The following is a 26199-nucleotide window of genomic DNA, read 5'->3' as shown; positions in this document are numbered from 1 at the left end:
TAGAGGAAGGGGGGGGGGGGGGGGGAACAAAAAATGGCACAAAAAATGAGAAGTGTAAACTTTCCTTCGTTAGTATCCTAGCTAGGAGCTTCCTACAGTCTGGTTCTCACGTTGGACTTGTGGCAGGAAGGGAAAGCCTGGGGCTCTCAGGAGTTCGCTCCCTCCTGCCGACTGGCTCTGGGCTTACGCTGCGGGAGCCCCTTGGTCTCTGTACCGGAGGGAGGGGGACCGGGCCGGCCCGGCTGCGCCGAGGCACTGCTGGTGCCGGTGGGCTGAGTCTGGCCGGGGCTGGCAGCGGAGGCTGCCAGGGGTGAGGTTTGCCGCCTGCCGTGGGCCTGGCCCGGCCCGTTCTTGTGTCGGTTGCCATTGTTGGAGCGTCCAGGGGGGCCGATGTGGCGCTGGCCCTGGGACCTGGGTCCCGCTCCCGGTCTCCTGTTCCCCTGGAAAGCCTGAAACAGAAGAGGGTGGGCGAGTGAGCGTGGGCTGGCAGAGGCAGCTCCTGCCAGCTGGAGGGCTGCGACCTCCTGCTGCAGCACCCCTACACACTCCCAACCTCCCCTTCCAGGGGGTTGGTGGGGGAGAAAAGTGGAAAAGCAAAACCCCCAAAGCCTGCTCTGAAGCAGAACCATCAAGGCAAGGCTGCACCCTGCGGCTGCCGGTGCCCTTGACCCTGCTGCTGCCCAGCCCTGAGTTGAGTCCTGATGGCAAAGGGCACCTGGCAGGGAAGGACCTGGCCCAGGAATCGGGAGAGGAGCCACAAACGCAGAGCAAGCTTCCCGCAGCGCTGTGCCGGGGTGCGGTTACCTCTCGTGAAGGCTGGGGAGGGCGGCCGCCAGCATTCCCCACGGCTGCCTCCGCTGAGGACGAGGGCTTCTTGCTCGCTGTGGTAAGGCTTGCAGCGGAGGCGGAGGCAGAGGCACACGCAGGGGTGGAGGGAGCAGAGGTCTCGCTGGAACCGCTCAGGGACGTGGCCATGACGGAGCTGCACCGCGATCGGGTGGAGTAGCTGTTCTTTGGATGGGAAACTGGAAGAGAAATACCCCAAAATGTGTTTTTTTCAGACAGGACCCAGACCGTTCACCCTCTGGCCTCCAGACCCTGACGGCTACAGCACTGCCGGGGTGGAGCCGGCTCACGGCTGGAGCCAAAGGCTCGAAGGGACAACAAAGCTTTTTCCAGCAAGATGAAGCTTTGGTCATGTGAACGGTACAAGGGGACCAGTGGCTAACAGGGACCAGCGCTCGACAGCAAAGGGAACGGGCACAGACACCTCTTGCCAAGGAAGGAGCATCTGCAGCAGCAGCGAGAGGGCTGGTTCCTCTCTCCACTGCCCAGAGGAAACAAAATGCCCAGAGCAGAACACTCCCAGTCCTGCCGCTATCAGGTTTTGGGGCACACATGAAGGGCTTTGGTGATGGCAGGGCTAGCAAAGGGGTGACTGACACCTCGGCTCCTCCCCGACTCCCATCCAGCTCACCTTGGCCGAACGAGGCAATGCTCTTCTTCAGCGCGTCGAGGTCGCATGTGAACCGCGCCACCCTGCCCAGGTCCTCATCGTACTTCCGTTCGCTCACAAAGTGCTTCACAGAAAAGGCAAAACACACACGTTAATTCAGTCTGTGCACAGGAACAGAAAAGGGAGGTGAAAGCCTCCCGCTTTGGCCCAGGAGCAGGTATCCGAGTTGGGTGCTGCTTGAAAAAAAAAAAAATCTTGGTGAGAAGGCAATGACAACTTACAGAAATAGAAAATCAGATTTTTTCAGCCCATACACAAACAGCCTTCCCCAAGCTCCAGCAGCCAAGCCATAGGTTAACTCGGTCCAATGGTAGCTCCACTCTGCCAGTCTCTAGTCTGTGAAATCAGCACAGCCCAGGTCTCTGGATGCTCACAGGGGCAACAGGTTTCTCAGCTGCACTCATCCTGCTACAGGGGTGAGCAGTTTTAGTTTTCAAACTAGAGTTTAATTGATGCAACTTCGCACTGACCTCTTGCGGCAGGAGCTGGCGTACTGGCGAGCAGAAGTGTTTTCTGGAATACAGAAGTCACTCAGCAGCAGGCAGGCTCTCCCGATTTAGGGGGAAAGGCAGAGGTCGGCCTGCGCCAGCGGGAGGTTTTCACAACCTCTCTGAGCACAAAGCTGCGGCCTTGCCGTGTTCCCTGCTCTCTGCCAGTTCACAATGAAAGCTGGGCTGCACGCACTGGGGTTAATGTTTGGATGATCGGCTGTTGGCTGAAGTCAGTATTTTACAAACCAAATTATTTTAAATTAAGATTCAGGATGAGGTGTCCCGTATCCCGCTGCGTGGCTGCGGACAGGAGTATGCAGAGCATTGGCGGTGAATTCGAGAACTAGGGACGCAAGGAAAGACTTGCACACAACACAAAATTGCATTCAGAAGCGTTGAAAACCCAGAAGGTTACAAAAAAGCGTACTGTTGTTGAAAATTGTTAGGATTAATAGCCTGGCTTAGCGCTAGAACCTAAAAGTAGTTGAAGCCTTAGGCCGCAAGAGCTGACCGAGAGTAAACTTTCTGATAAAACTAATGCTGCAAACAAACTTGCTGAATCCAGCAGATATGAGCAGAATAAAGAGGATAAGGACCAAGGAAACAATTCCAAGAGAATAAGGTAACTTCAGAAGGCAGCCAGCCCAGAGACCAAGAAAACCAGTAAGAAATCAAGAGACCACCGACCAGAATTAAGGGATAGGACTTGGGGATCAGGTGCTGGGTGGTACGGGTATAACTGGGGTGCGCAATCTGGGGTAGGGGTCCCTTGGAGGCACCCAGCTTGACCTGCTCTGCATGTTGGACAAATAAACCGCTTATTTACTCAGCAGATTGGCAACTTGTCTTCTTCGAGCAGGAACCTAGGGCCAGGCACTGTTGAGGTGGCACCCATGTAATTCCTACCATGGACTAGGTGGCAGCTGCGTAATTCCTGCAACACCACGTTTGGGTGAGATTAGGACTAGGCTGGATTAGACAGAAGCAGAGTGAAAAAGCTCACCTTTATGTCAGCTCTGAGCTCGACCAGCTGTTCCTCTGACATTCGCACTGCCACATCAGTCATTTTCTTCAGGGCTTCTGCCTTCTTCTGGCGGCTGACTAGAATTTCCACTGAAAAACAGACCACAATCTTAGGCAGCATCGACACTGATCTAGCCTACCCAGAGTTAAACAACCCCATCCCTGGCACACAGCACCTTATTGGTAAACAACAGGTTCCCCCGAGTCCCCCCCAGACAGCTCTGTGCCAGCTGCACAGCAGCCCTGGCCACTGCCTCCTGTGGCAATTTACATCTCCAGACACAGACTGAACCTGAGCTGTAAGCTGACTCAACGAGGGGTACAACATGCAGCTTTGGTAGAAGCTTTGCCACAAGCTTTGCCAATCTCCCCAGGCTAACTGCTTTCTTGCCACCCCCTAAACAGTGGGGCTCGGTGCTGCTGGTGTAGCTGTCCCCGTAGATCACTTCCCACCCACACCAGGCGAGCTGAGAAAGCCCTTTCCAGCTCCCCAGGAACGCTGAGAATTTCAGGAACAGCCTCCCATGGAAGAGTGCAGTTTATGTCCCACCCTCTAACGAGGGCACAGAGCAGTGGCCTCAGAGAGGACGGTTTGAGTCAACCCCGTCAGGCAGCAAACATAATCTAGTCACGATATATACAGCTAACTCAAGCCACGTGACAAGTTTTATGTGGATAAATTGCCACATATTTAGGAACAATGTGAACAGGAGGTAGATCACAGAAATCTGCTTCTAAGGGGGCTGTCTCCAGTGCGCAGCAACGCCTACAGCTCTTCAGGTGGGCACTTGGTAGAAAGACAGTCTTACTTGCTTCTGCTTTCACTTTGTCCATTTCAGCCAGCAACGCCACCTCGCGATCCATAAGGCTGGGGGAAAAAAAAAAAAGAATATATATATATATATATATAAAGGGAAGAGATTTAGTAATAAACAAAGAGGATAATGAAATCCTACTGCAGGAACAGTGGAGGGAGGGTTTCCAGGCATGCCGGCCAGCGGGGAGAGACCGGCAGATGGCGGCAGGAACCCGCCGTGCACGAACCCCAGCTTTTGTTCTGGAAGCTGAGGAGTTGCACGCAGGCTTCGCTGCCGTTAAAACTTGCTCAGGCTTGGGTCAGTGCGGAACATGGCACGGTGTTCCCAACAACCCGCTGGGTATGCGGTCACCTTACTCCGATAAAGTTGGAGCCACCTTGGCAAGGGGAGAGGGAGCGGCAGTTGTGGTGTCGGGGGAAGTTGCGCTCCGCTAGACTTTTATCACCGAAGAAAACTGGGGCACAACATTTTAAAGAGTCACTCAAAATACAAAACTAATCAGCAGTGGGGCAGGGTGAGGATCCACGATAGCAGGAGCAGGATGCTGGGCATTCAGGCACCTGTCCCCTCCAAGGCAGCCTCTCAGCTGCCATGCTGTGGAGGCATCCGACTGCAATGCTTTGCTCTTATGCCCTCATTAGCTAATTTAAGCCAGCGCAATTGGCCCACTAATCCAGAAACCTGAATTCTGGTACTCTGTGCCGCTTCTCAGGAGGCATGCACCCTGCTGATCCCCACAGGGCTGCAGGACCCACAGGAGTGCATGCACACCCTTCCACACAGTGCAGCAGGTACAAGGACACGACCTCCTGCCTGCAGCCACCACACAGCCGGCAGGTCACCTGGAGCCACACAGGTCCACAATCCAGGAGTCTCTTACAGTCTGAAGATTTTTTGGCCACAGAGGGAACACCTGAGTGGGTCACAGCAAAGCATCTCCACTCACCAGGAGGCTCCAGCTTGCCTCAAGTGTGTCTGTTGCCATGAGACCGCAATTCCCCCAGGCATCACGGTGGCAGCCTTTACGCAAGCAGAACTGCACAGCTACCGGCTGGCCAAATTTAGCAAATTCAGGCTATCGAGCACACTCCAGTAAGGCAGAGCACCCAGGGAGCTTCCCATAACTGCTGCTCATAGGCCGTGCAAAGAGGGCTCTTGTCTCTGGAGATGTGGACATTAAGTAACTCGGGTTACAATGGAAGCTGTAGAGGAAATACCAGTCCTCCCATCCTGGACAGGGGCAGGTACTGGTCGCAGCTCTGTTCTTCGCCATAAGGAATCCAAACCCTTGCAGACACCCTCCCTGCAAATGCTTCTTTTGTGCGTCCCTCTAAGCTACGCCTCCAACGTCCTCAGCCCTGCACCGCTGCAGCTCACCTTCGCTCAGCTGCTGGCAGCAGCTTGAACGCATTCGACATCCAGCCTATTAATAGGGTTCATTTCAGTTTCTGCTTTCTAAATATAAAAGCAGAGCCTTCCTCTCATGTGTTAGCTGTACGATACTTGCAGACACTAAATGGTACTTGGACAGATATCAGCATCATGCAGGGTTAGCCCTTCAACACCAACCACATGCTTTTTAGTGAGAAAGATTTGCTTGAAAATGGGAAGAATATTTATTTTAGCGACCATCTGAAAGGGAAACCACAGAGCATCTGAAATGCAAACTCAAACCACCGCTCCCACTCCTCTGCATGTCAGAGAGGGCTGAGGCAAGATCAATTTAAACAATTCCCTCTGAACAGCAGCTTTGACATTTGGCTTCTTCTGTTGATTTATCGCTCTGTCCATCTGCCTTTTCAGGGCAGGAATTGTTTCTGCTCGTAGCACAGCAGGGGCCTGATCCAGGTCAGGCACTCTCAGCCGAACTGCACAAATAAAACAACGCATGTCAAAAGCTACGCTAATAAGACTTCACCTTGTCTGCAACCATGCCCAGAGTGGTTCAACCTGGCTCTGCAACACCAATGGGCAGGGTAAAGGGAGATACCCCAGCTGCCTTCTGCCCAGAGCCACGTCAGCTGCAGGAATCCCCCAGAGCTCAGAGAGATATGGGTGTGAACGCGGCCTTAATGATTAATTAAAGTGCAGGAACAGCCTTGCAGCTCTCGTGCAGCAGAACTCGGTTGTGCTACACCTTACCCCATTGCCCCCTCCCTGAACACACAGGCACACGCCCAGCTCCTGCAGAGCCAACACCCACTTTATATGGGCCATTTTGGGCTTTTTCCGCCAGGCTGCAGGCACGCACGCACGCACCTTGGCACAGATCATAGCTTGCGTCTCTTTGTAATTTAATTTACTCAGCAGAGCTCAGCTGGAGTCCTTTACCCAATTTTACAGTTGGGCTGGCTGAGGAACAGAGGTCAAGTGGCTTTGCCTGAGGTTCGCGTGATGAGTGACTCGGATCAGACCCCACTGCTCCTCCATCCTGCACGGCTTCTCGTCAAACAATCTCACTTCCTTCTGCCGGATCCGTTCGGAAAGATGCCTGCCTTTCTCGACTGCTCTGTCCTGGGATGAAATCCCATGCAGGACAGAGAGCGCATCTGCCCCTGCCAGAAAGACTGGGCTTTAAGAAAGGACATTTAAGAACTGCACAAGGAAGAAAGAGGAGCAGCAGGTAAACCGATAACTGCTGAAGATGAAATAATGCTGAATACTCAGTTGTGACCCAACCAGCAGAAGAGATGCTCTCAGCTGCAAGCCAGCTCGATCGAGCAGTGGCTGCAAGATGTTGTCTGTTCGTGAAAGACAACAGATGTTTGCACAAGCATGCTAAGGGTTTTGGGGTCAGTTTTCCTTGGGGCTGAAACACAACGATCTCAAAGATTGACTGCAAAGGTGGCTGGAAGCATGCCTGGCAGCTCTGCCATGAGGAAGTAAGGACGATCTGCAGCACGAGGTATGCAGCGGTGATCTCAGCAGTGAGAAACCTCAAACGCTGCCCCACATCCAACTCAGCAGACAGCGCTAAAATTGAACTTACCCACACCACTCACAAAGGCTCGGGGTTTTTTTCCTGATGTGCTTCTTTCCCTGTCAGCAGATCGCAAAATATTCAGGAATTTAAGGACTATCAGGATTTCCTAGTTCAGGTTACCTGATCATCTCCAGTCTAGAGGAGCAAATCCTCTCAAAATAGGAAGCCAAAGCGGCTACTGCTACATCTGCCACTCAAACAGGATGGATTTCAGAGATTGAGGTAGGCACGACCCCAGCATTAGAGTGTCCTTCTTCACCCTCACCTACCTACAGACCACAGGTCTAATGTAAGCACACTGTCTAGCGAGAGAAGATGAAGGTCAAGAACTCTAGGAAGCCTCACTGGTTAAAAGGACATCTGAAAGGCAGCCCTGACACTGACAGGCAGAAGTTAAACCAGTCCAAGCTTTGCTACTTAAACATCCTGTTTCAGTTGAACAAACCTGCCTTTAAACCAGGTTTTCCTTTGGTAGAAAGCCAGGTGGAGAGGCAATTCAGCAAGAGGATTTAACTATCAGGTCTTGCCTTGTGCTGTAGGATTTAAAAATAGACTAATTATTCTCTGGGTCATGAAGGGAGTTGGAAAAAAAACAAACCACCAGCCAACAACAAAAATGTGAAGGTACAATTTACACCTCAGCTGACCAGCAACTGCATCACTTTCGGGGAAAAAGAAAGTGAATCTCTTTCTGCGGAGCTGAATGGCCCTGGCTGCCGAGTCACCGCTTATGAACTGTGCAGACCTGGCATGCTGCTGGGCAGCTCTTTCACTTGGCATTTGTCGAAGGAGGTTCCCAGTGGCCCCGTTCCAGGCAGGCACTCGCCTCCCCTCTCACGGAACCACACATCCTGCTTCACCCGCTGCCGGCTCATCGGAGCAACGCTGCGGGACTGGACTTGAGTCTTTAACCTTTCCAAACATGACGCAAGTGTTTTATAGATGATAACATAAGTCAAAGGGCGAGGAATTACTTATATGGAACCAGACACGTTAGCCAAAGGAATGACATTTTCCATACGAGGGAGAGGTTTTTACAGATGTTGTAACTGCATAGAGAGGCAGACAAAAAAACCTTAAAAACAAAAACCCGCTGTATACAGTAAGAACATTGAATCAGTATTGACTCAGTAGACAAAGCCACTAACAAAGTGAGAAATAATATTCATGAAAACAAACCTGAATTAGGGCTACAAATCCCTCAGCTACTGACAGGTTAAATCCCCTTACATTGCAGCTTTTCCAAAAGATAGGAGGTGCTGGGAGCTCCACATCCATCTTTGGCTTGGAGACCACAACTCAGCACGAAAACACAGGTCAGGGCACACGGACACCTTTAACCCTATCCCTCCAGTTTGGTCTAGTCTCCTCAGGTAAGTTTAAAAGTCATCTGTAAACATTTTTGTCAGTCTTTTTAGCACATGCTGAATTTAAGTACAGGACACCATTCCACTTATTTCAAGAGAGCACTTCCTGGTGGCAAAGTTCAGCACAAGTATGAGCACAAGAAAGTCCACACTGAACAACCAAGTTTGCTAAAAGGCTTCAGAATACAGCTCTTTACATCACTACCACTAAACCCTCTTGCCTTTGAGGCCATATACAGTTTTCAGACATAGACAGCTTTTGACACAGATTTGCAAGTCTGCCAAACATCTACTTTAATCCTTCAATGCGATAGCAGCATTTTAGATACTTGTCAAATGTTACTCACTTCGGGCAAGGAGAACTCTCTGTGCAGTTTGTTATGAATATTTCTTTACCAAAAGCAATCATATTTGTATAATCAAGAAGAACAATCTCTCAGTAATAGATTCAATCAGCCAAAACAGCAAGTGTATTTGATGTTAGGCCTTTCAGAATATCATCTTAAATCACTTATCCAAACCAATAAAGATGTTCATTAAAGAAAGACCCGACTGCACTCAGGGAACATCATGCACAGTATCAAAAGCTTGGCTTAAAATGGGGGAAGCAGTGCTGCACAGGATGATCTTTGATGTGTACTTGTACCTTCAAAAGGATCCCTCTCTTCCATGTTATATTCAACCATAATTTGAAGATTTCAGATATGAATGTTTGCTTCTAAAAGACACATGCTACTGCACCCTGAGCTCCCAACAGTTCTCCTTCCAGCACAGCTAACATTAGTACCTAACTGACAGTATGTTATCTGGCGAGTTCCTCATATTATCTGCATCTAAAATGACTTTATGGTGGTCAGGACAACTGTCTTGTACAGACATGGAGCCACAGTTCATCAAAGACCCTGATGGACACACCGAAGCCCTGAACAGTCTATTAACATCCCACTGGACATGTGGGACAACAGCTCGAACGCAGGCTTTGCAAAGCCGCCCGCAAAGGCGGCTTCTAAAAACTGCAGAGTACAGGACTTTAGACTCCAGTTTATTCTTTATGACATGCTGACCTCCCAGACGCTGCAGAACAGTGCTTGGGCGGTAGGGCATACAAAAGCAAGTCATTAACCTGACTGGAAAGCTGAAGTCTTAGTCCAAATGTATAGGTCTTAAGCCTTAACGCCTGGATCTGTCCCTACATTTAACTTACCTACTCTGCAGTTCAGCAAAGGCCTGCTTCATCTTCTTAATGGAAGCATCCATTTCCTCCTTCACCACAACCCGGTACCGAGCCAGTGAAACAGTGCAGCGCTGGAGATCCTTCACTGATTTTTCAATATTAGAACCTACCAAGAGACAGAGTGAACTCAAACAGCCATGTCAATCATATTGCTAAATCCTCCCAGCAGGGATAAATCTAAAGTTGGCTTTCCATCTTATTTTAAAACTATACACTGCCTGGTTTAAAATTTTTCTTCCCCTTCCCCATTACAAAGGCACTAGGTTCAGCAGGGACAGTTTGAGAGATCTTCTTATTGGGGAAAGTCTTCCCAAGGCTTGTAGAATTTCCTTCTATGGGCAGGGATGTCCCTCCACATTTTCAAATACATGAGAGAAATCAAATGCATCTCTGAGTCACTTTTGGGCCAGGGACTGGAGACGAGTGAAATGCAGTCTACAACGTATCACTAAATGATATAAAATGACTGTTTGCTTGGAGAAGGGAATTATCTTGGGAACTAAAATTAAGGCTATTTCCTCCAGTCAGGAGATGAAAGGATTGGTTATCACTGCCAAGGTTAGTCCCCACATCTCAGCTTGCCAGCAGGGTACATCACCTTGCCCACGCTCTCTGGAGCTTGCTGGAGCGCAGTTGCCCCCTGCCAAGCTACATTAACAATGGCTCGTTACAGCTTTCCCATGCAGCAAGGTGAACTACCACCACCTCATCTCCCTAAGCTAAGTATAATAACCATGATCACAATCGGGGTCTCTGAGGTCCCTCCTGTCCCCGCTTGTTATTGTAAGAACTCAGCTGTGGAGAAAGCACACGAAAGAGGAAAATAAAAAAAATCCAGTAGAAGGAGGCTGTCACTTCTTGTAAGAGGACTGGTCCGAACTTCTGGCCTTTCGACAAATTCTCACAAAAGATGAGAAACAACCTAAAGGCTCTGTGATGGAGCACACAGAAGAATGGGCTAAACGTATGCAGCGAGACTGGCTGCTTCCTCCCCTGCTTCTCTCACACATATGGGTTTGCCGCTCCAGGCACTACATCTAAACTGCTGTCAAGATTCCTGCTGTGCATAGGGAAGAGGAGGAGCAGAGTGCAAGTTACTGGCCAGATAATAAGAAGCATGTTAGCTCGCATTAAAATCAAAGTCCGGTATGCCTCAGCACTGTGTCTGTCACTGACACTGCAGAAGAGGCAGTGAGAACTTGGCCAGCAGCAACCTGCTCTGACATTGGAGAGCACGCAGACCCTCAGGGCCTTACCTAGCTTCTTGTTTGCAGGTGAAACTGGAACATCTTCCAGCCGCGTTACAGACAGGGACGCAGGAGTTGAATTGCTCGCTGTTGATCTGGACAGAGACCTGCTAGTGCTCCTCTGCTCAGGCCGCTGTCTAAGAGATGCAGGGCTCTGGGAAGGATGCATGATGAGCGATTTTGCGTCAAAGTCTGCTATTCCATTCTCTAGTTCAGGCACTGCTGTAGAAAAGCACAGTCGTTTAAAGGGGAACGCGAAGAGGACAGCAGAACACTGACCGCCTTTTTACAACAAGCAAAAAATCAGAAAATTAGGGTGAGCTGCTCTTTCACGAAGAGCCATCCAAACAAATCAGTATTCAAAGCTGACCCAAAACAAAGAAGGAACACAAAAAAAGCAGGAGGCAGCTCCTCTGCTTTTTAAACACTCAGTGCCCATCTCCTGTGCTACTTTATAGAGACTAACCTGTTCTATCAGGCATGTCTGGTGCAGCAGACTCACAATCCTCCAACTCCCTGGCATCAATTGAAAGTGCATCCAAACCTTCGCTGAGCGAGTCCACAGACTCCGTGTCGTGGGCACAGCCGTTGACATGGAAACCGTTAATTCCACCCTTCTCCGAGTTCGCTGACTGCTCCTCTTCAGTGGACACCAATTTACCGGGGTCTGGGAGGCCAGGGCTTGATTCAGCTTGCGGTTTTGGTTTGGTTTTCTTCTTCTTGTTCTAAGGATTAGGTATCCACACCACAAAGGGGGGAAAAAAAATGTTAAGCTTAATTCCTGAAGGGAAAATTAAGCTTATGATTACTGGCTGAAAGTAGCTGAATTAAATGCTTTTTCAGCCAGCCTGGCTGTTGATCCTATTAACAGTAGGAGGGATTTATTCAACAATGAGGACAGTTATAGTGGCATTAATGAGGCGCGAATACATTATCCTCTCTGAAGGTGTGCCAACAAGAGCAATGGTTATCAGATGAAGGCTGCATAACTGATGGGAAACAGCGGACAGGTTTGTGGCTGTAACCCACAGCACCGGCTGGGTCACTTCTGGGGGTGCTCACTGGCAAGGTGCAGCTTCCAGGGTGCTCTGCTAGACCTTGCTCTGACAAAACTTCCCTCATTTCCCAACACAGGGCTACTCGGTCACATTTTTTTCCCTATCCATTTCATGCTGGTGCTTTTCACGTATGCAAAGGAGTCCTTTTGAATAATTATGATTTTATTCTTGTCCTGGTGGATTTAGACATTATAATATAAAGTAGTGAAACTTTGCAAATCTTTATTTAACCCTTTCACAGAGGTCTGAGCAAAGAACTAGGCAAAACACTCGAGAAAGCTTACGTGACAAAGAAATATATTTCCACAGAGCTCAGCATTAGACGCAACTGTTCAGCTCCAAAGGTTACCGATGAAAAATGGAACAGCGTGACTATCTGAACAGTGAATTACAGAGCTCCGTTGAAATAAATGGACCTGATAAAAGATTTACTTCAGTGTGGGGCTGTGTGTGTGGATTAGGGGTCCTATAGAGGGTCAGCAGAATAAAAGCGACTGCAAGAAAGTCTAGAATTTTTTTTTTCAGATGCTATATTTGACACAATGTGTCTGACAAGTAAATTAAATGCAAATGTGGCAAGAGGATGATGTTTACAACTTGCACTGAATTTACCATGTAAATCATTGCCCTGAACAGTGAGGCACCTGATAACCTAGCGATTATCTCTGTGCATCAGTTCTGCTAACATCAATATACACGTTTGCTCTTTGGTTTCTTTTCCCATCTAAATCCTGAGGAATGCCTACTGTTCTCCATAGTCTAAATCCTCAAAACAAAAAAATAAATGCCTTAGCAAAGTATATTTTAAAAGTGTTACCTTTTTTTTGCCTGTTACAGTCCATTCTTTCAGTACTTCACTGGCATTGCCTGAAACAAAATGCAGCGATGAGCAGTGGATGAGGCATCCACTCCAGTTCTTTCCTGGTCACGTGGAAGTGCCTCCATACCTGGAGCCAGCTGTAACACTTTCTGCAGCTAAGTTTCAATTCTCTTAGTTGATGTAATAAAAGGATCGGTTTCATTTTTGCTTTGGAAACATACTGCTGAACGGGACTATCCCCTTACACCACAGTGCCAGCTCTTTCCAGGAAAAAAAAAAAAAAAAAAAAAAAATCTTCTCTTTGGCTCTGTCATACTAAAGGTTTAGGTACTTGGAACCCTGCTGGAGCATGTTCTGAACTCAAAGGTTGCATTCGGGTCGGATATCTGCTGGCCTTCTCTCCCCAGAGACAGTGACTGTGTCAGGATGCCCACCGTCTGAGGAATAGCTGTCATACCTTCTGTGGGCCAGAGGCAAAGCGCAGTTGTCAGTGATGGCCAGCATGGAAATAAGAGCTGCAAAGCGACAGGCACTGTCACCAGCAACAGCCTGTTTTTCCAAGGTCAGGAAATCCATCTAATGCAGCATGCCAGCCAGACCCAAGAGAAGATTTGTGAGCCAGGTTTCAAAGTACAAACAGCAACTTTCAAAGCTGAAGACACTCCCATTCTGTACACATGAACAAGAGTTTCTGTAATTGCATATCAAACCTCCTTTATCTAAAGAGCTATCAAATGCTTATCTCTGCCTTGACCCCTAGTTGAACAAACACCAACTAAAACTTGGGAAGAGAATCATCCGTTAGTTATCTTTGTGGATAGAGCCTGTACTTGGATGGGCTGAGAAGCTACATGAGCTTCTGCTACCTCATGTACTTACTGCACACAGCCCTTTCTGCACAAAGGCTATTGCTGCTTCTGAAGTTAAGTCCATAAACATGGTACGTATGAGTTATCAAGCCACAAACCCTGCTAAGAAACCAGCCACAGTTACCTTCCATAAAGGCTTGCACTGTTTTGTCCACACAGTTGTCAAAATGCTGCAGCACAAGGACGATCTCATTGTTGCTCCTGTTGGGGACTATTGCACGCACCGCACTGATCTAGAGGGAAGAAAACAGGGTAACGTGTAAACCATTTGCTTTATCCCACACGGAGCCTACAGCAACCCTTCTGCAAGCAGTCTAAAAACCATAACTGATGACTTCCTTATAAAACTTTAATGTGCCAGGACGATTTAGCCTGAATAAAATTTTGCTTTTGACAGAGCTGCAGTTAGCTCCCAGACAGAAACATATTTCATCTCAGAGAGGAGATGAAGATACAGCATTCACGAGCTCTTCCACGGCACGTGGTGAGTTAAAGTCTCAGAAGACACATTTACCTTCTCCTTCATGTTTTCAAAGGTTCCTCCTTGGGCCATCACAGTATTGGACTGCACATCAAAAATAAACCCAGACAGATCTGTGAAGACAAAGGAGAAGGAAGCTCTCTTCTGAACAACAGGCACCGAGAGACATTTAGAAAGATGGGAAGCAAGAGGTCAGCTCTGAGTTGTTACTTTGCCAAGGAGAAAATTGAAATCCAACAAACGTATGGTGTTCGCTGGCTAATTCTGTCCTATGGTTAGCAGAGGATTATTAGCTGCTGAGAATAAAACGGATGATATCCCAGCCTTGTTTAAGGACGAGATTCTGTTCAGCCAGGTAACCCCAGCTGAATCTGGTTTGCCAATGCCCCCACTGAACTCAAGCTGATTCACTCCTCAGCTCTGGGTCAGTTTAAACCAACCAACCATGGATCAAAACCGCAAGCCAAAAAACACAAGCCCCAACAGGGCTGGCGCGAAACAGAAGACTGCTGAAGCAGACCAGATTAGTACCGTTTCTCCATTTCCGCATTAATCTTTTCCCAAGCCCAGCAATAAAGAGTTAACAAAAGCACTAGAGCCTTCGAGCAGTGTGGTTAACAATTTCCTCCACCTGGAGATACAAATGGCAAGCAGACTGATAAATGGGTTTGAAGATCCAGCAGCTTGTGTTCCCTGCCAGCTATGATCTCCAAGGTAATGGTTATATGTTCCAAAAGAGACCCATAATTGAGACAGCCATCACCAACAGGTTTGCTCCCTGCCAGCGAGCAAAGGTCACATAAATCTGCAGGCCCTACCGTTTCACCGAGAGATCCTTACAAGTGCCTGGTATCACAAATTTGCACTCGATTTTCCTGCCAGAGGTCTGAGCAGGCTAAATTTCACGTTTGCTAAAGAAAAGGGATATAGTAAAACACATCTATGAACAGCTATGAGAAAACATACTTCAAACCGGCATTTTAGCCACATTTCATCTCAGGAAGAACACGTGTCCCTGGGCAGGGGCCGACGGCAGGACCCCAGAGGTTTTAAGCACTCCTATTCTGCATCACCAACCCCTCTCCAGAGAGTTCACATGCAGGCACAAAGCCCCAGGCAGATTTCCTAGGAGGGCATTTGCTTGCATGTGCTTTGATGCCTTGAGCCCTGCACGGAGCCAAGGAAGCACAAGACCACTGGTTCTTCTGCAAAGCTTCTCAGGTGGGTTTCTATAGTTGCTGCTGCCCAGTGGCTTTGGGGACCGCCTGGGGGAAGGGACACTTCCAGCAGGCCAGGGTGCTCTGCGGGGACTCTCGCTTGGTCACTGCCCTTTCTGCTTTATCTCAGCTGATATTCCAAGCTGCTGATTCATGTTCTTTCCCTCACCTCCTCTAAATAACTCGTACGCGATTTTGAGACACACCATTGACTTCCGCGGTTCCCAGACATTGATGTAGCATTTAAACTGAGATGCGTCCAAATACAGTGACAGAATTGTGAACATGATGGAAAGGTCAGCCTCTTATTAAGGCTACAGATGAACGGTTAAATTCTTCCTCGCGCCATCCTTACCCGTTTCAGCCCCATGAGCAAGATTTTCTCAAGTTTCCCAAGCTCACAGAAGTTCGAGTTACCAACTTTCTAGTCCTTAATCTTGTAAATGGCTTTCAGACTCCCATCACTGAGTGCGAATTAGCAATCTTTTTTCAAAATCTTCATTGCAGAGCAGCCACCAAGGACCCAGGTGCCAGGAAAGATGAAGTTCAGCTCCCCCATGCAGCACATTTTCAGCTACTCAATCCCATCCCTTTCCCACATCTCCATTTGTGCTTGGTCCTACAGGGGACTGAGCTTGTTGGCACCTTGCTCCGAGATGCTTCTCCAGCTTCCAGTCACTTCACTACGGCCCACGTCCTCCTGGTGTTAAAATGTTTATCATGCAAAAATTATGCAACAGACACTACACCATATACATTTGATATTGCCCTTGAGCACTCCCAAGCATCATAAAAAGGGCTGCTGGCACTCAGGTCTCTTGTGACAGCGGGTGTCTGCAAGAAGGGATAGAATTTAAAACGCTCATGCCCGCGTGGACCGAAGTCCAACGGCCACCAGTGACTTCAAGATTTTTGAATTAACAACCTTGTGGCAAAGGAAAGCTCCTTCCCAAAGCCAGGGCTCAGACTATGCATGTCATGTCTGACATGACAAGTCAGTCAGACACTTGGACTGATCTCGGTTGCATTAAAACATACACAGTGCAGTGCTACCCTGTTGATTTGATGTGATAAACCCCAGAGATGATGCCAACAGCCTTAATTGCTTCTCTGTTCATAACTGCATCCTCCAGAAAAATGAGGTGGTAAGAAATTGTTCATCCCAAATCATTTACTTTTGTGTTTCAGTGCTATTTATTGGACTAATCAACACAGGATCTCTTAAATAGAAACACCAACGATGCCAGGAAGAATCCACCCTACCAAACATCAGTTTGCTCCTCCTGTAACTCCGCTAATTAGTCCTTTCTGTATGAACCACATGCAAGAATTAGAACTACAGACCTAACAAATGCCTGCTCTGCTTCCTGGGACACAAGAAATAAAACAGCTTCACACCCAACACCTTGAGGAAGTCAAAACAGGGGCCACTATTTCCCCCTCAAGCTCCAAGCCAACCCAAGTCCTGGCTCACTTTTGAGCCACGGCAGGCAGTCATTTCATAAGGAGACACAGAAAAGCATCAGCCTGACAGCTATGCAGACTTTGTCCCAACCAGCGTCACACAGAGAACGCTTCACAAAAGCGTATAGCGCAATCACATTTATGCATTTAGCTCCTCTGAATCCATCCAGCACCTCATCCCCACTGCACCCACATGCCAGCTCATGGAAAGTCTGCACAGTAAAACAGTGTACAAAACTAATTAAAAAAATAATCCCACTCCAAACGCTAGGTTCACCCTCCTGCCCCAGCCAGGACACTCGCAGGCAGATGGCTTTGGGGAACTGGACAGCATATACACTTAAAATGCTATGCAATTAAGATTCAGTTAAACCATGAAACATTTATAGACTCTGTGGCTTTTCAGGTCAACAGTAACCACGCTGACTCTCCCAGGGATAGTGCGGGAGACCTCAGCTAATGTGAAATAAAAAGCTCTTAAAGAAATGGCACCTCGCTGCTTGCTCAGAGCATCTCCAATTTGCTCTAATTACAAGCATCTTCAGCAGTCCCTGCGTTGCGAGAATCGGGAGACGTCTGTGCCCAGGACTGCAGAGGTGACTGGACAGGAATTAATGCATCTTCCCATGACAGAGTAAAGAAGCCAAAATGTCATTATTCTATCAGTCTATGCTTGCAGTCATACCATCACACCAAAGTATCCACAAATATTGGGGGGTGGGGGTGGGTAAAAATCAGGATTTCCAAAAAAAAGTGCTACATAAGAGATTACATCTGTGGGAGCTTTCTGTGATTTCACAGCTCCCAGAGCATCAGGCATTGCACTTGAAGCAAACAGACCACCACAGGCTGCATTTCACATCTCTCACGTGTCGTGCTTTTCCTTACAAATTACATCAACACATACTGCTATTTTTTCCTTGTAAGAACAGTTCTTGCTAACAGGCAACAGAGGTACCAATGCTAAGCTCTCTCTTCACGAATTAGAGAGAAGTGAGGACTAAACTGGGGCTAGAATCAATATTCCTGGGTTTGCTGCTGTTGAGACAACATTTCATTGATACCAGAAAAAAACTACATAGAAACACTAACTTTCTCCATGATCCAAGGGGAAGAACATCACTATCACAGACCATCCTAAACCCTCCCTTCCCCAAAATACATTAAGATATTTGAGCGGGTCTGCTGGGTTACTAAGCTGTACTCGCTCAATTTCTGTCCCTGCTTGCTGCCTGGGTGCATTCAAAGTCGGGGCTTGGTACCTCAATCAGCTGTTGTGGAAACTATTTTAATGCCCCAAGGATAGCCCTGCGATATTCCTGCAGCGCACAGCCAGCCCACGGAGGTGGCAGCTGCACTTCAGAGTCTTGTCTCAACAAGAAATACCACTTTCTTGCTTATTTTCTCAAACAGATTTCAAGGGGCCAAGCATGCAACACAGCCTTCTCGGTCCAAACTTGATTTGGGAAAGTGATCGGTTCACCAGGGTGTTATTACAAAAAAAAAACCCTGGCTACGCAGGCAAGAGATGGACTCAAAATTTGAAGAATTCATTCTGAGGTGAGCAAATTAAACCTTCCAGACATCCGGTCTCCAGCAGAAGCTGGATGGCTGCTGGATGGCAGCAGAAGAGTTAGCCCTTGTATTAATGCAGGCTACCTTCCCAATATAAGGCCATATTCATTTAAGGGCTTGGAAGAGTGGGGAAAAAAAGAAATTAAATATGAAATAAAAATTAACTTCTTGCAAATCAACTAAATATGCCTAAAGTTATGCTGCTAAAACTGGGTATTTCTGCCCGACACAAAAAGCAGGCGTTTTTGCCACAAAGGCAGGGACACAGCTCTCCTAAGCACCCGTCCTGCTTCCAGGGGCAAGGGAAGCAGTTCGAGTGCAGGTCTAATTGCCCCCACGGTGTCACCGACCTGCTCTAGCCAATGCAGGCACGCTGCCATTTCCCGGCCACTGTCACAGCTGCAGTTTTAACCTGCGCTCCGCCTTCTGCTTTGGACACACAAGCAGTGAAGCAAGGCAATCAGCTTTCAGTGGAGCTAAAGCAGCGAAGCCAAACAGAGCCATTAAGGTAATTCAAACTGCAGGATGCCGTCTTCCCCCTCCCATCTAATTTCCATCTACACATAAAAAAAATGAAAAATTAAATTAAACCTGCGCGCTTCCAGAGCATCACACTCAGCAGAGTGATGCAGCTGAAGTTCCCATGAATTCCTGACATCACCTGCATCCTCATACCATACCCACGCTCACTCACAAGCCAGGATCCGATTTATCAGGTTACAGAACACATGCTCAATATTCGCCTTTGTGCATTTTCAACATAACTCACAGCAAGTGCTGCCTTGCAGATTAACTCTGCAATCTGCCGGTTTGACAATTCTACCAGAAGTCGTCCGGACACAGACCGAGCAAATAGTTTGCAACCACCCCAATCGGCAAAGCTTGGTTTCTGCAGAGCAGTATCTTCTGCTTGATTGATGCGTTGTTAAACAAAGTATGAGCTTAAAATTAAATTTCTCCCACATTTGGGTTTTTTTGTAAAGGTTCTGGTGTGCAGGCTCCTTGCTGCTTAACACCACTCCAGCTGAAGCCCTCCCTTCCTAGCGACTAATACCAAAGACCTTTCGCCTTCGCCAAATTCACGTAGGGCAGTTTTCCATCAATTGAAATGGCTCCTTGATGTATCCAGATGAGTAGGAACCCGAGTGCTGTTTTATTCAGGAACCTGGCATGCCTAAAACCGTGGCTGACGTCCGATGGAAACAAGATTTATGTGATTGCTTTGTATCCTGGGGTCACCAGTCATTCCTAAGCCTGGTGGCTGCTTTCACTCAAATCAATTAATCGAGTCAGAAGGGGGGATGAGAGGGAGTGCACATGCTTCGTGTTGGGGGAAAAAACGAAGCACTAAGAATCCAAGACCACTTCAGACAGCAGCAAACCAACAAACCTACTAGACTCTGGGGAAGTATTTATTTAGAGATCTGGCATCACTGAGACAATCTTTCCTTGGAATTTCTAAGTTCTCCCTTATAGAATATACTAAAGGTGAAATCAGCCACCCAGTATAACCCAGACATGGACCTACATGTGGATGCACGCATTTGGATTTTGAACGGGGATAATTACATGACTGGTTTACAGATTGAACTGTTTTCTCCTCATCATAGATCTTTTGAGTAAAGAGTTATTTACAGCCAGTAATATTCAGGAGTAGAACATGATTCTGTGCCCAAACTTTGCATATACATTTTCACAAGACTTAAAAATACCCTTCTGAATAGCTCAGATGTTCACTCTGTTCTGTGGCACTTCTAAGAAGAAGAAACAGGTGGGCTTCTGACTCAGTTTCAAAACTGCTGCATTATTAAAAATAGGTCTGTCTCATTCCCTACCTCTCAACACTTCTCACCAGCCCTTTGTTACAATGCAAAGGGGTTTTGCTTTCAGAAAGAAAGGAAGAGAAACTGAAAAGACATTCCTCACCTGGCCAAGGTACACTCCTTTACAGAGGAGTGGAAAATATTCGTTGACTACATTAACATTCTAGAGCAGCAGAAAAGTAGTAATTGAAAATTCAATCACAGTCCAAACAGGACAGGGCACAGCCAGAAGAGTCTGCAGCTTTAACTCTCACCTTCCCTTATGTCCACATTGCAACGCGGACTGGAGATGAGCCTGCTTAACAAAGCAGGGCGTATTTTATATCCCTGGTGGCAGAGTGAATTAAAGCCTACTCTGCATTCCTGCTCGGTGTCAAATATTTATGTCTAAGATCCCTTTACTTTTCTTTAGGAACCCAATACATGCCAGCACTTCCCAGTGGGTTCTCTCTATGACACACTCTGCCGAACCACACCAAGAGCAGCAATTGTGTTGGCTTTCTCGTTTGGCTGGGGATTTGCCAAAGCCCCGAATTCCCTCAGAGTAACAGCTTCCCATGTTTTCCCCCAGTTGTCTCCTACAGATTTCTCTTGCTGTTCCCCTACCTAGACCCATTAATTTTCTTCTGCTGTTTCAAGGTGTGCTTTTCTCTCCACATGTACTCAGCAGCAACGATTGCTGGGCTCCGTTTCCAGCATCCGAGAGAAGTCAATTTCTTAATGACTTGTACTGAGGCTTCCAAGAGCACAGATACAAATACAGCGTTTTAAAAATCACTCAGAACTATCCTATACAATAATTTCCATAACTGTTACTAATTGCTTTGAATCATGTATGGATCTAGCTGTCAAAGGACGGCTGGGCTCCTCAGGTAGACACTGTTTCTATGCCAAAGCTGCTAGAAAAAAAAAATCTACAGAGAACAAAAGCTCTTCTCTTGAGGTAGAGGACATGAATTGTCAAACCCATTCGCCTTAAATTATTAATTAGTAGTCAGCTCAAATAAAAAGAGAACCATAACCCTCAACCCCCCTTCTCCCCCCACCACACACACTTTGGAATTAATGTTTCACACGCGACAAATAAGATCCCTCCCTGAAATAAGCTGCTTGACGCCAGAACAGCTTTGCCACTTAACATGCGATGGCAGAGAAAGGAAAACCAGCCTGTGTATTTGAAGACAAAAGCAAGTGAAAAAGCTTCTCGCAAACTTGCTCGTTCCTGTTCTGTACCCATCTTGAAGGAAAAAGATTTAAATAGGTCTCATTTGAATTGCATCCCCAGGAGACAAGGACCTGAGCTGAGCTATCCCACCTAGACTCGATGGCTTGTTTCTCAACTGGATTCCTGGCAAGCAGTTGCCACAGACAGGTCAAGCAAGTCCACAACAGAAGCCTGCCCTGAAACCACAGCGTCCACAGGGCACTCTGAGAGGGTGGAGAAGGCCTGCTTCGGAACAAGACTAAGTTTTGGTAGAGTTAATCCCATGGGGGACCCAGACAGCACTCAAATTCATCCTGGCAATACCCAGCAAGGGGAGGTCGTGCACCAATTGGGGACCCCAGCAAAATAAAGAAGTTTGGCTCCATAACTCTCCAACTACTAAACAAAATTTTTTTCTCCTGTTGTCTGACTGTGAAAGTGATGCAATATTAACATTATACAGGAACTCGTGAAATCAGAACTGTCCAGCTGGACAATTGAAATGTTACTAAAAATGTCACAAAACCCAACAGGTTATATGATGTCACTAAGATAGCAACAATAAGGTGTCAAGTGACACTAGCAGCCTTGAAAGGGAGTACAGCAAAAGCAATTAACCCCTTTCCTGATTGATAACTTTGGAATCAATGGTGCTGTTTATTGGCATTTGATTGTATCACATTCACACGCATCTTACCTTTTGTATTTTGCTTTTTAGACATCTCAGCGTGTTTGCTCTAATGTCCAGCTATATACAGGAGGGGGAAAAAAATAGAGTCCTCGCCCTTGGAGTGACGTAGCTGGCAGTTGCAATTCACACACCACCTTGTATCAATGCGGGAAACGGCAGATATCTAGTTTGGGATGGCAAAATCCCAGCTGCGAGGGCAAACAGGGTCTGGAGTTGTCAGAAATCTGCTGACAGGCCAGCAGAGCACTACAGCTCCTTCCTCTGAAAAGCAACTTCTTGTCACAAAGCCTGACTGCAGCAGTTGGTATTGGTCTTTTCAGGTTCTGAAAAAGAAAGAAGAAAAAAAAAAAGAAAGGAAATAAGAAAATTGCTACTGTACTAGCCAAGGCATACCCCAAGCCTCCCAGCTTGTCAGAGCCATCTTGCTCATGCTTTCTAAGAGTAAAATTTTTATTTTGTTTAAAGGCGTGGTGAAACAACTAGCCAGAAAAAAAAGCAACATTAAATATAAAGCAACAAGATCCCTACATACTTGGTATGGTTTCAACAGGCTTAATTCAAAGCTACTGTAAGACACTGTCACTTAAGCATGCAAGCGGTAGAACCAGGGAGGTTTGGAACGCATCACAAAAAAAACGTTTACACAAATGCCAGCATTTATGGACGTTAAGAGCCATCAGACAAAGTGGACCGAGAGCACGGTTCCTACCTCGGTGACAACACTTGTGACAGCATGAACTCTTAGCCCTTTCGCGTGTTAATGCAACCAGCATCCCAGGGAACGCAAAATTCACTTTGCTGCCAGCACCCAAAAGCATACAAATTTTAAATGCTTTCTCTGCTTATTTCAACAGAGCACGAAACACAAGCCTCCCCCACTGAGGCAGTGCTGGGGCAGCTCCGTGTGGCATTACATACGAGTATTTTCCTTGCGCTCCCAGCACTCCTAATATAAGGAGCCAGCGAAAGCAGGGGCGGCAGGCACCACATCAAGTACGATGACAGGTTAAACAAAGAACAACAGGATACACAAGGTAAGGAAACAATAGGGACCTCTCTGCCACGGCAAACCCGCCTAACCCCAAGGAAGGATCTGGCCCCCATTATAAAACCTCAAAACCGTATTCACAATGGAGTAGGGAGAAACACAAAAATTGCCACTTCAATATGTAAAACGCAGGTAACTGAAGATACAAAATATTTTTGTAAACATCAGGAGACCTTGTACATTTTAGCAAAACCCACACGCTCTTGAAAATGAAATGACAGCATTGAGAAACACGCATCTAATTTGCTCCAGAATTAATTACAAGTTCAACTTCCCTCCAGCCCGATGATCAGGATTATTTTTAGGGATATGGTTTACAAGTCTGAGGAATGCAACAACGCTCCTGCAACACAAGAACCGGCAACACTGCCCCAGGGTTCATCGACAGGGTCCTAATGAGCCTATTTTGATTTAAAAATACATGTTTCCTATCATCAGAATTTTCTTTTATTAGCTACACAGGAGTTCAAAACTTATTTCTAACCAGTGACCCTAGCAATCTAAACCTGAGACAGAGTCAACGCTCACTGTCTGTGCAAAAAAAAGACTGTGCAAAAGAATTTTTTACCTGCAAACAGCGTTCCCAAAACGAGAGGTGGTTACAAACTCCTGCCTCGCTGCCTTCAGCTCTCTGAATTAAATGCCTTCATTCGTTTTGAAGCCTCGAGGCACTAAATACCACCTCATAAAAACTGCGGCATTTGAAACTCTGCTCAAAAACACAGAAGCCGGAGAATTTAGCGAAGGATTAAGCTGCCGTATCGGGATGTGAGCGGCCCCTGAGCTCGACGCCTGGAGACTGCCGGCAGGTCGAGCTCTGAGCTCTGCCAGCCGTGCTAGCATGGCCGATGTGCTTTGGTTTGCACGATTACACCCAAGTTTCACTTCCCTGCCTGAGTGCTTTGTGTCCACGACCAGGAAACGCTCTGCGGGCAGCGCAGCCGTCCAGCTGCCGGGAACCACCGGTACCTCCTGTGATTTTACGATAACGTTGGGGTTGCGGAAAAGGAAAGTGCTCACGCACCGACCTATGATACCAGAGTTAGATGCCTTCGGTATATATTGCTCGGAGTTTTAAAAACAAACAAACAAACAAACAAGAAACAAACAAACCGCAAAACTGCTTTAGAGTAATCTTTATAATTTCATTTTTTAAATAAAGACGAGCATGCTTTAATCCGGAGGGAGCATGGAAATACACAGGTACTGACGAAAGCCTGTAACATCACACTTGAGAGTACTTTACGTGAACTCCCACAAGTTGTCTCAAACTTAATTCATGAAACAAAGGAACACTTAAAAACTGCCTCTGCACGTACATCCCCGAAAAGAAAATAACTGCAAGAACACTTCATTCAAAGTCGAGAAACAAGCTGTAAAAAACCAAAGTTGCCAGTAGAGAAGTTTTTAGGCTTTTTGAGATTTCCTGACAAACACTACACCTTATCACCCAAGAAATATACTTTTACCCACTTCAAAGGAGAAAAATAAACAGTAATTAAGTCTTGGTGGGGGAAACAAACAACATACAGCAGGTTCTGAATTACTTTTTGGCAAGCTAAATTCCAAGCACAAAAGTAATAAAATAATGGACTGGAAACAAAACCCCACTGATATATCTGATGAGTATAAAATGGCAAATCTTTACTCCTTGATGATGCAATTAATATTTCATCTGATATACCCTGTGGTAAGAATCTAGAGCCAGACAGTCAAAAGCAGCTCCGGCTCGTGTCAGAATCGGGGTTCAGGCTGCTGCATGACCTGCCTTTAACTCCGTGTCTCTCACAGCAGATCAGCTGGAAATTTCAACACGGCTATTAGCTGGGAACCTTAAACAGGTCGGCGCGAGAGGGCTGTAAAACACACAAGCATTTTTAAAACCCAAGCGGAAATTTCAAGACTGGTAAAACAGCAAAAGTTAATGCAAACTCAAATAAACTCATTATAGGGGGCGAGCTCCTTCAGATAAGGGCCATATAAGGCTTATATAGCACACTATGTGACTATAGAAACAGTAAAGCATCAATACAAAAACGTCAAGAAATCTACCTGCAGGATTTCAATAAAATATTGCAGTTATAACAGAATTGACGGGGGAGCAATATAACCCATAGAAACCCAACTCCCTCCTGTTATGGACGGAGCAACCAAACTCCTCCCAGAGCTGCCAGCGTTCAGCTGACAACATAAAACTTTTCCAAATCACACTGGAAATGCACATTATTGTTAAATGCACAAATATCAGCATATTCCATCTAATTTAGAAAGAAAGCAAACATTTGAAATTTTACAGACAGCAAGTCAAAAAAGAAATGACTTCTAAATCCCCCACCCGTAGTGTTAGCTTGCCATGCTATTCTTGCTCCGTCTAGACGGATTATTTCAGTAAACTTTCGGAACTCGATAGCTCCCTATTTGAAGGAAAAGAAGATAAACAGTGAGAAATTCGTCTGGATTTTTTTATTAGTCTATGGAAGATGCTTTTGCCATGAAATCTGGAGTTCTGAAGAATAAATAAATCTGCTTCTTGGGAGGGTTTTTACCACGGTTGTTTTGGGATCTCGGGCAGGCGGCATGGTGGGCTGTCCCCAGCCGCCACCTCACGCCCGGCTGGAGCATAATTCACACTGTACAGTAGCATCTGGCTAATTGGCTTTTGAGTTAAGTAGTCCCTTACCAAGCTATTTTAATCTTGTTGATCAAGCATGTAAGAGTCGTCTCTGTGAGTACACACAACAGCATTTCAGTAGAATAAATTGTCCTGTTTGTAATTTATAATCATTCTCAAATAAAAATCCATTTTCCAAGACTCCAGCACCTCAGAGGACCTGGGTGTTTACCTACAGCACTGGACCCCCCCCCCTGTAACGCACTCAGGCAAGAAGAGAATTAACTCAATTTTACAGCGTGTCCTGAAAAAAAAAAAAAGGCGACAATTACACTAGAAATTCAGGAACTCATTCTACCTGTCATGGAACACAACTTGGAGGAGCAGGTTTAATATGCCCACTGTGCACAGGAACACACTGACACCCCAAATTTCTATTGCCTTTGCTGGGTGCCACCAGCCCCGACTCACGGCATAAGCACAGCCTGGTTTTTCCCAGACCTCCACTGAATCCCTGGGGAATTTATGCAGCACTGAAATCCTGAGACTTGGAGGTTTTTTGGCAAATACCTGTTAAGTTACAGCAGACCAAAATAAGCCTGTTCATCCCTCATGTTCAACAGATGCCTCAGTCGTTTCTGTTCGAAGAACTACATTTT

General features: G+C 46.8%; 1 protein-coding gene across 1 annotated transcript; it reads right to left on the bottom strand.

Moving 5' to 3' along the window:
- Positions 1–20: 20 nt before the first annotated feature.
- Positions 21–26199, bottom strand: SPATS2 (spermatogenesis associated, serine-rich 2). Its single transcript, XM_010565106.1, has 13 exons — positions 26111–26199; positions 21888–22204; positions 13941–14020; positions 13551–13659; positions 12555–12604; positions 11146–11404; positions 10689–10901; positions 9403–9538; positions 3840–3898; positions 3011–3120; positions 1478–1580; positions 805–1025; positions 21–449 (listed from the first exon to the last, which is right to left on the bottom strand). The coding sequence occupies exons 2-13, from the start codon at positions 21910–21912 to the stop codon at positions 147–149; spliced, it is 1668 nt and encodes a 555-aa protein (XP_010563408.1). The 5' UTR covers positions 21913–22204; positions 26111–26199; the 3' UTR covers positions 21–146.

This window comes from Haliaeetus leucocephalus, unplaced genomic scaffold (assembly GCF_000737465.1).
Source record: "Haliaeetus leucocephalus isolate CR32 unplaced genomic scaffold, Haliaeetus_leucocephalus-4.0 Scaffold186, whole genome shotgun sequence".
Classification (NCBI taxonomy): Eukaryota; Metazoa; Chordata; class Aves; order Accipitriformes; family Accipitridae; genus Haliaeetus; species Haliaeetus leucocephalus.
The sequence above is the reverse complement of the archived record's forward strand: the minus strand, read 5'-3'. Positions and strand labels throughout refer to the sequence as shown.